General features: G+C 42.9%; 1 protein-coding gene across 1 annotated transcript in view; it reads right to left on the bottom strand.

Annotated features, from left to right (window-relative positions):
• Positions 1-544: 544 nt before the first annotated feature.
• Positions 545-10,852, bottom strand: part of LOC148673774 (uncharacterized) — a 57,517-nt gene continuing 47,209 nt past the window's right edge. The window contains exon 16 of the mRNA XM_088630580.1: positions 545-8,520. Coding sequence (XP_088486706.1) covers positions 8,384-8,520 — 137 coding nt within the window. The 3' untranslated portion in view covers positions 545-8,383. The remainder of the gene's footprint in view (positions 8,521-10,852) is intronic.

Below are 10,852 nucleotides of genomic sequence, written 5' to 3'. Positions count from 1 at the left end.
TTACAGGGACTAGTGAGCAGGAAGGGCCGCATCACGATTCACAATGCGCTGGGAACTCGAATGCGAGTTTGTGACAACATGGTGACTTACAGTACTTTCACAAAGTTCAAGGTTTTTTTGCTTAATTCAAAATGTGTCATATTTTTTCTGGAATGTCAATAAACTTGTTTTGTTAACGAGTTTTAATTACCGGTCTGAGAAATTGGAACGGCAGATCCCCTTTAACAACATGGCCCTGCAGCTCGTTCCATGCTCCAACCACTCTTTGGATAATGAAGAATAATTAAGATATTATTATTAATTAATATTAATTGATAACAATTATTCATTATTTCTTTATAATGATCTTACTTATTAAGATAATAATCTCCTGTTCTCCTTATCGTGGCTGCCTCACATCATTCAAGCAGGGGCTAAACTTAAAACAAAAATGATTAATTCGTCATGTACAGGGGGGGTCAGTCAAAGTTATTGTGGATAGAACAGACTACACAGATGTTCATTCCTGAAGGCAAAAGAGGAAAGTGATTGAAGCCAACGGGTCTTCAGAGGTTCACCAATAAAAGCTTTTACTGAACAATTCAAAATGCAGAAAACACAAAGTGACCCACATAGAGGTTTGAAGCATCCACGCAGCTCGCATAATATGACTGCAACCAGCTCAGTGCAGTAAATACTTTCAAACATGAATTAAAAAATATATATATTTTTTAAAAAAGCAACATTTTTTTTCTATGAAAAAACTCAACAAAGTAAAAGGCAACGGCACATAACATCACCCAGGGCAACGGCAACAGCTAAGTGTGCTTCAAATTAGGGTACATACTGTATATACTAAGTAATACATTCTACTGTACTTCTCTCTATGGACAGGACAGGCTATAGTCCACATCAGAGTAAGAAGGTGAAAAGAAGAAAAAAAAAGGATGAAAATAAAATTGTCCAAAAACAGTCCCAGGCATTCAAGTGAGCAGTGCATGAGGACAGAGGTCCTCCGTCTCAGTCCTGTGTCTGACGGTTATCACTTTGTCTGGGCTCTTAATCACCAGCGCTAATGGCTCACTCGTTCAGACTTTTGATCTGCACTCCCTGCTATTAAAAAATACTGCAGCTCAAGTGCCTTATTTCCAACAGCTTTGGCATGCAAAACTAGAATTAGAACTAGAATTAGTTCCCTAGGCTTAACATCTGGCTTAACATCTGACAGCAAAGCTCATCATTGGTGATGAGGTTATAAAACACTGACACTGAGGGGAACGACACTGTCGATACCAGAGAGGGCCGATACCCAGCTGATCTTGCAAAACCGAGCAAGAAGAGAATTAAAAAAAAAAAGACTCAAACCGAACTTCAAAAAACGATTCATCTGTGATGAAGAACCCAGCTGGAGCAAAAAACCAGCAGACACAGGGATCTCCCAGGGGCCAGACAGAGAACCACTGGCCTAAGGGCCAATAACTGACTGCAATGTCAGTGACTGGAGTGGTATCTCCATTAGACAGATTTCACATCTCTGGACAAGGTGTTCTTATGGAAAAGAAATACATTACGCCGTGTTTCCTCTGAGGCAGGAGCGACAGATTCAGGAAGCCTCTGAAATTATTTCCACACTATCTACATTTCACAAAAATATTTCCTCCTGTTCTTCAAGTGAGACTTTGCTCCTGCCTAATCCATAATGTCCACATTAAAGATCCCAGAGCCCTCTTACTATAGCCAATCAGAAGGCGTTTTCATTAGGGAAAGAATCTGTGCCCTGTCCCAGATACTGTACTCCAGTGTACCGCTCCTAGTTCAGCTGGAGGTCTGTATTGAGGCGCTTTGGGATACATCAGCTTAAGAATAGATGCTGTATAAAGCCAAACCCACAATTGGCTTAAAAACCATGGTCAGGTTATCACTGTGATTGGTAAATGGTCTTCTAATTAAAATGAACAGCATTACCAGTGCCTTTTCTGAATGGATGATACCTGGTTAGTAGCATAAACCCCACTCAATCAACCAGGGGTTTTGAGGTGCTTCCTGATGCTGGGGGCTCAGAGGTGTCCTGAAGCTGTACTCAGTAGAAGACACTGTTACACTGCAACTGAAACACCATTACAGAAATCTCTGTAGTCAGCAAAGTGAAGGGTTTAATGTGTCCCAGACCCCTAATTTGCATCTTGTAGTTTAAAAGCTTAATTTGATTGGGTGTTCTTTCCTTATGAAGGATCTCATTAATCACTTCTCTAACATTAATAACTTCTCAAATACCACTCAGACACAGAGACAGACTCTGCTAGGACACTACGACAAAGACCACTCGGACACAGAGACAGACTTCGCAAGGACACTGAGACTAACCTCACTCGGACAGTCATGTCTCAGCTTGGTTAGTGTTGAGCAGATCTCTGCACATACTGTAGTCACTGAGTTGCATGTTAAAGAAATTCATATCACTGCACTCACAGTAGTAAACAAAGCTGGTTGACTTCTGTCTGATACTGAGCAGAATAGATGTATGTTTCCTCATAGCCATTACTGTCTTATCTTTAATGATCTCTTAGCTCCAATCTGCAGACTGCAACAGCAACAGAAGATGACCCTACAGTAGGTCACATTAAGTATCTTTATTTAATTGACCTAATAAAATGAATAATTGAAACTCTTTCATTTTCTTCCATTCCTAAACATGTAGGAGATCACCTTCTGACAGTTATGTTTCATACGTGACGTAAGGTCTCCAGCTTTTGTGAGGGAAAAAAAAAAGCTTGCAAAGGTCTCAATCAAGCAATTAACTAAATAACTGAAGTAATTAGATCATCGAACAGTCAGTTCAATTAAGGATTTAGTTCAGCTGGAATGAAACCCAGCAGGTGTGTGGGATCCCAGAGCTGCTCTCCTTGGATCAGGACGCTTAACATAGCAATACCTAAAAAACAATCTCTCCCAGTCAGGTATTTTAAACAGAAATCAGAAACCCACAAAACATCTAACGAGCCAGACATCTGTGCCTTGAAGTTGTCTGTTTGTTGAAAAGCAGCATGCTCTGTGAGCACTGGAAGTCTGCCTTGTTTTGGGACTATAATCCTGCGAATTCATACACAAACCCCAGTGCCCCTGCCTCTTTGGGATGAATCCCCTGTGTCTACTGTGTACAGAATACTACAGTCACTGTGGGTGTTTCCTAATTTAACACTACAGGGCAGATGTGGAATTAGTGCAGGATCTAAAAGGGCTATGTGATGAGATGGGGGGAATTTTATTTTGTGCTAAAAGATATCTTAATGGGGTTAAAACGAATGTAAGACATGGAAAATAATTAAGACTCTCATGGCAGGGACTATTGATCCATGTTTAATTTTACAAGGGCTATTGCAGAAACAAAATGATGATGATGTAAAAACCCAATGTACAGAATTCTTTATTGTTTCAAATTCATCAATGCTAAGATGATGATTTCTAACTCATCCATGTTGCGGACATATCTCAGGAAAAAAAAGCATATACAGTATATATAAAATTTCTTAATTATTTAGAATACTGTATATTAACTTTGCTCTGTGCCTGGTCACTGTGCTGCTTTCCTATATTTTTATTTTTCAAACTATTCATTTTGTAGATAGCTGCCGCCATCGTCTGGAAAATCGGTCATCTCTCCAGCTGATATCTTTTGTCCCAAGTACAGATAAAATAAAAGCTAAAAACAAAAACAGAACTATTGTTCCCTGTAAATGATTCCTTTTCCGTATTCGAAAGTCCATGTACTCTAAAATGCTATTTGAGTTTTTCCTAGATACCGGTGAGGATTTCTGTATGTATACTGTAAGCAGTAATAACTGAGCGATACAGCAGGCTACCTGGATTACAGAAGAGCAGACCTTTCTGTAGCACAGAAGCAAAAGTGGAACAAGGTGCTTCATGACAGCAGCAGCCACACTCTGAGTATGGTAACAAGCAAAAGGTTTATTCCCTGCTGAAAAGAGAAGAAAGAAAACACGATATTTCAGCCGTGTAGCCTTCTTCAGGTGTGAGCACCTGAAGTGTGAGCTCACACCTGAAGAAGGCTCCACGGCCGAAACGTTGTGTTTTCTTTCTTCTTTTTTTCAGCATGGAATAAACCTATTACTTGTTCCTGTATTACCATAGACTAATACTCTATATGGAATTTTGTTACCCTCCCTGAATTTAATTCTGAAAGGTACATTTTATTACTTTTGCTTAATACTCCACATTACCCACCCTGCATTTAATTCAGTAGAATACAATGTATTACCATTGAAAAAAACTCAACATGAAATACTGTTACCCCCCTGTATTCAGTTCTGAAAAGTACAATGTATTGACACTTACTAATGCTCTATAACAGAATATTGTGTTGCCAACTCTGTATTTAATTCTGAAGAGTACACTGTATTACCATAGACTAATACTCTAAATGAAATATATTTAACATTATTAAAACTATTTGCATTGGTTGAAATGTGGTATTTGTTTCTTGTATTTTATTAGTTTTTAATAAAAAGCAATGCGGTATTTTGTGATGGCATTTACTGCGGCCTAGATTAAATTAATAAAGAGAAATATTTGAATAGGTTAGCTTTTGTTTGTTGTGCTTGCCAATTGTTTTAACTTCCAGATAAAAGGAGCTGAGCTTCAATGAAATGGGCCTGGACATATCAAACTGACATCTTAAAATCTTCTCAATTTACTTACTTATCTGGAATTTTAAAACCATCTGGATCAATTGTAACAATTTTTAAAGCCGGAACATTATCGGATAATGTGTGGAGCTCACGATTCACGGTGCCTTTTAGTGACAAGGATAACTGGGAAGAGGAGAGTGGCTCGTGTGCAGACAGTGTAATGACTGTTGCTCAGGACTCTCTCGTCTTCACACCACAGCAAGCGACTCAGGAAAAGACCTGTCAAAACGTCTCTTCACGTAAGGAGAACGGCTCTTTGCATTTGTGATTTTACTGTCTAAGCCCGCTGCTTTGTAAAAATAAAATACACATATTGGATAACAAAAATGTTTGAGAAATTTGAGACAGAAAAAAAACCAATATGGAAATAGCCAGAATCGACAATTCCAGACGAGGTCAGAATGGCCCAGAACAGGGGTGAAACAGCCAAAGAAGACGACTGCAGAAACTGTTCCTGCAGCACCGGGTTAAATGTGCTGGGACAGCAGTGGTGTTCACAGCCTGAGCAGGTCATGGATCCACCCAACAGACTGCTCAAGAAGGGAGGCTGAAGACAAAGCACAAAACCAGCCTCCAGCTCAAAGGCTCTTGAAACGGGCCAGGTTGCAAGACCTTTGACAGTCGTACAGAGTTTACTGCAACCCTCTTAGACAGGGATTCCCAATCCTGCTCCTAGAGGAGCACACCCATGCTGGTTTTCATCACAGCTGAGCTTGATTGGCTCACTGAAGCCTTAATCAAGCAACCTGCCAGTTCGATGAGAACTAACGAGTTGGTTGATTGGAATATTGGCAGCTTTTTTTGCTCACCTGTTTGGGATTTTGTTTCTGCTTATGAGATGGATTTGTTCATAAGCAACTTCCAACATGTTAAAGAGCTAAAAACGGCCGAACAGTTGAAATCACTCCTGTTAGCAAGTCCACTGTGTGCAACTGAGGGCTGGGCAGGGAATCAAACCAGCGGGTGAATGGTCCTAAAGGAGAGGATTGGGAGCTCCTGATCTAGACAAGCAGGATTAATGTATCTCATAGAATATAATAGATAAATACAGTACATGACTGTAAAGTAAGAGCCTTTAGAAATTATGGAATAGGAATAATGGGATGACTGCAGCAGCTGCCAGATCAAGGTAGCCTGAAGCCAGAGTAAATACGACCCACACAAAGCACAAGAGTATCCTGCTTCTATTGACAAGACCTGCCTGAATTTGCATGCCCAACTTCAATGGAAAGGGAATTGCAAATGTGTGCAATTAAACTATTTTCATAACATTTCTTAACAGATGCTAAATATACAACAGAATAATAGGGAAATACCTAACCCAGGCATAAAGAATTTGTTTACCCACATTATTGTGTGCTACATTAACAACTACAAGCCCTTTTCCTGAAGTGTGCTGCAGCACAAGTTATAGGATGCTACAGAAACACATGGCTGCCTCAATAACTTTAGGTCTTCCAGGGCGCACAACTGCCATTACCAAAGAGGATGAAAGTAATTGATTACAATACCTTTATTAATCAATGATTAAAAGCACAATATGGGAAGCAGATGTTTTATTCTATCAGATAAGAAAAACCCACAGCTAATGAATGTGGTTCCAACTCCCTTGAGGTCTGCTGTGCTTTTTGATGGTCGGCTGGCAATGTGTTCAGTACTTTCCGCAGGACGAACTGAAGCATCCTTTTCCTTGCTCCAGGAAAGTGCAACCCCTTGCTGCCTCCAGCCACGCGCCCTAAACCCCCAACAAGGCAGGTTCACCCAGCTGGTACATGTATTGTCCTGCTGATGTGATCCCTCTAACTGCAAACACCTCGACCAGCTGTTTCACCATCAAGCTGCTTCTCTCTGCTGACTGCAGGCCACCAGACTGTATTCTCCATTTTTGTCTGTTTAAAAGAGGGTCTGTGAGGGCCTGTCGAAAAGCCTGCCTCAGTGCAGGACTGGCTCACACTCTGTGTGTGAGTGGGTATACAAGGTTTCCTTGTATTCTACCACAAGGTTTCCTCTGCAAACACCCCGTTACTAAGGAGACCTCTCAAATTCACAAACAGCAGTCCTGCTTTCGCCTACGGAGAAGGCAAGAAATGTTGAGCAAAAATGTAAATGAATCATCTATATGTTGAGTAAAAATACCATAATTGTAAAATAACAAGAGCCCAGTCATTCCATACAACAATTGCTATAGAAATAGAACTGCGACGTTCTACATGTATGCATTGCAGAAATATACAGATCTGTACCGGGAAGCTACCAGACAGTTTGCAGTCCTGCTGTTTTCAGTTTTAAGATCGATAATTTGGTATACAACTTTCAACACACCCTCCAGGGCAGCTATTTCAGAGCATAGCTTAATAGAGTGCAAACTGTGAATTCTGTCACCCAAAGTGCAAGGAGTATTCAGAGACAGGGTTTTGTTGCTGTTGTGTTTTAGCCTCAATCAGCTGATGATGACCTGATTCGGGATCAACTCAGAGTGTTTGGCCTTTCGGCATCCTGGGGGAGAGACCTAGGGTTTTGTCTATAAATAAGCTGCAAAAAAGCAACATTTACAGTCTGTGTATTCACAGACATCTTCACCACATCAGCGCACGAAGATTACTAGACTGTACCGCACAATACCTGTCGGTTGTCCTGTCAAATCAGCGGGGATGCTGGATTGGAGATAATGTCACTACTGTCCAAGTATTAATGCTGCAGCTTCAATACTGTAAGGCACACATTCTAGTTCTAGATTATTTACAGTGTCTCTGATTTACCAAATAGCCATTGAGTGTTGGGGCAATATTGAGGATATGGTTAATACCTGCATGCAAACCAGCTTAATGTCTTCGATGACACCAAGGTTTTGCACTTACAGAGGTTCCAAAGCACAGCTCTAAAAAGACTGACCTGGTAATGCAGATTTGTTGCATCCAGTGATAGAAATCAAGTTAATGCACTTCACCGGTTCAGGTTTTCAGCCCTCTCGTTCAAAACATGAACCCAGCATTGGCCTAGACAGGGAGAAAATATCTGCCCAATAGGTTCCAACACACGTGCTTCTCTTTTAGGCACTACAGTTATAATATTGCATAGTGCTGTTGTGATAATCACCTTTATGCCAAGGTGACTATAACTTAACTTTGCCTGACTTGTACATCACAGCTATAGCTGCATGCAATGCAAGGTAATACATCTCCTAGCACCAAGAATGCACCCCAAAAATCAAGCGAAGAAAGGGCTGTCAGCTGGCGAAACTGTAAGTCAAAGATGGCCTGTAGACTAGGAGCTTTTATTGCTGCTGATGGTGGGGGGGGTTATGGTGGTACCGGGAGGGAAGACGGCCCTGGTGCAGCCCCCTCACAGGAGTATGGGAGACCTGCAGCCTCCCGCCACGATCTGGATCTTTACCACAGTAAAGTGAATGAGAATCACCTGTCTGCCTAAAGAACTGGTATAATCCTGCACTGTAAGGCACCATTTTACACGGGTCCTGATGCTGAAGTGTCCTGTATCTGTGTACTTGCTGTCTTGAGACAGGCGCCCTGAAGTTGACTCCAGCGATCTGAGGCACGTTTTTCTAAAGGCGTTCTGTGCTGTCCTGTTCGTTGCTGTGGTGGCAGCACTGCGGCGTATCTGCAGCCCTCAGTACTCCCGGATTGCGAGGCTGTGGGGCGCACTTCCGGTCCCTAAGGGAGTCTTTGAGCGCGTCCACCCTAGAGAGGCTCCACGTATTTAGCGGGGAAGAGGCCCTGGCGGCCATCTTTGCTGCAGCCTCTCCACCAGGCCTGGTCCACCGCCTCCACGACGCTGATGATGTCGCCGGGCTCCAGGGACAGCTCGGAGTCGTCTTCTGCGAGGGTGACACACAGAGGCAGAGAGAGAGGGTGAGAGCGGAGCCCGGTGTGGCCCAGCCACTCCCTCGCAAACGAACAGCAGTTACAAACACAGATCAAACTCTAAACTCCTCTTCAACTCCTCCTCGGTTGGTCCCTTAACCAAGCTCATTATTTCACTGACTGAACCAATGTAACCCTGCTTCTTCTTAAGGTGGTACCAGGAATTAACATATAAGTTGCTATATAAAGGCAAGAAATAATAGATCAATCAACCCATTTATCCATTCATTGCTTACTGACATTAATGAGGACATTTGAAGATGGAACAAATGGGCCAAAATGACTTTCTGACAATGCTCCAGTGGCGTGAAGCAGGCTTAAGAAATGTAACATTCAATGGGCTGCAATGGTGAAGCTCCACCAAGACAGGCCAACCTACTGTTTCACCAATACGCTGGGTCTCACTGGCCTCTTTAAGCACAGCTCAGCCTGCTCACTGCACTACATACAGTATGTATTTAACTGATCTAATGTTTGCATCCCTTTACACAGCAGGATATTCTACTATTCAGGTAAAATAAGGCTATTTTACAGCAGCAATTCAGGTGTAATTCGAACCCACAACCTTCCAGTCACAAGCCCAGAGCCTTACGCACTGCTCCACACTGCAGCCCACAGCCTAATGCCTCTGTGTGGCTTTATCTTGGTTTCAAATGCAGTTGGTAAGCTGAACGTTGCAGTGATTTGTCATGCAAATCCCTGCCTATGCACTGATGAGCCACAGACACTAGTCTGAGCTGTGGGTGCCGTCGGGTGGTGTGACAGACAGGCACAGTAACCTGAACCCTGCCGTCTGGGTTACATCACGCCTCTCACTCGAATGAATGTGAAGGAGACAAAACTGTCTCGCCGGCCGTTTAGCACGGCCCAGAAACAAAGGCCCGGTGTGATTTGACAGGGATGGGCAGAGACCGCACAGCACCTTTCAGACATAATCTTCATTAAAAGCCTTTGAGTGACAGATAAATGGTTCTCTAGGGTATTTTTCAGATTAAATTAGCGAGCTGCAATGTGTCAGAGTGGGGGTAATTGTGGTTCTAGAGAAGGTGGACAGGACAGTTCCAGTTATTTATAACCCGAAATGTCCAACCTCTACGGTAACTCAGTCACTGTAGCCTTCACACTACAGACCCTGCCCAGCTCTCACTGAGTTTGAGTATCCTGCCAAGCAGAAATGCACTTTAGCTGTTCTTGTTTTTTAGAAACGTACTGTACGGCACACTACACTGCACCGAGATGAAGCCACTTATTGGCATTCTGGACACAGCAGTTCATGCTGACCCCCACCTTCCATGAGGAAGTCTTACTTCCTCAGCTACAGCACGGAGCAGGGCAGGGGCGGCTGTAACACCAGGACCTGCTTCTATCCCAGCACTAGTACAGGGACCGGATACCAGGCGGTGTTTAGGACCCTGTGGGGACCCTCTGCTGGAGCAGCTGTTTACCTCAGTGCACATTCCAGCAGCTGTTGTGCAAGATCATCTAAGCATATCAAGCCAAGAAAATTAGTTTATTGACATGAGGAAATTACACCACAGAAACTGGAACTGAGCTGAAATATTGTGCTCAAATGAAGGCACTGAACACAATGATACATTGAATGGGGGAAGGTCTGGTGGCACAGCACCTACTGTAGCATTGCTGCCTCCCAGCTCTAAGCAGGGCCGGATTTTGGTGTCCCTAGGCCCCAGGCACTGTCACTCCACAATGTGCAAAAAGAGGGGTAAAGGCCAATTGAGTGACGTCGACTGACATGATACACTTTAAACCCCTCTAATGCTAAATCACGTGATTGATGGAGTCGACCGCAAGCCTGTTGTTTCAGCTCATTTTTTGTTAGTCACTAGCGTTTCCCTGCTTCATAGGCCCTAAACTTTTCGTAGGCCCAAGGTAGTGTGCCTACAGTGCCTCATGGGAAATCCGGCACTGGCTCTGAGACCCAGGCGTGTGGAGTTTGTATGTTCTCCCTGTGTTTGCATGTGTTTCACCTAACACCAGCAGGCTTTTTGTAAATAAACATATTTTTGTAATCTGTTTCTATTCCAGGCAAAAAGAGGGTCCTGAAATATAATAAAGCAGGCAAGTCCTTTTTCAGACTCCTACTCTGTGTCAGAGATACTGCTGTCAGCACTGTACAAAAGCTGCACAACCTCCTTGCACACCTGCAGTTAAACCAAGGTGTTATATAACACATTTCTGGGATGCCTCCTAAAATAGCTCTCTGAGATGGTATTGAGATTTAACATGATCCCCACCTACATGACAGCAGCTCAGTTCCTTAAGCAA

The sequence above is a fragment of the Lepisosteus platostomus genome, chromosome 4, assembly GCF_059453375.1.
Source record: "Lepisosteus platostomus isolate fLepPlt1 chromosome 4, fLepPlt1.hap1, whole genome shotgun sequence".
NCBI classification, from domain to species: Eukaryota; Metazoa; Chordata; class Actinopteri; order Semionotiformes; family Lepisosteidae; genus Lepisosteus; species Lepisosteus platostomus.
The sequence above is the reverse complement of the archived record's forward strand: the minus strand, read 5'-3'. Positions and strand labels throughout refer to the sequence as shown.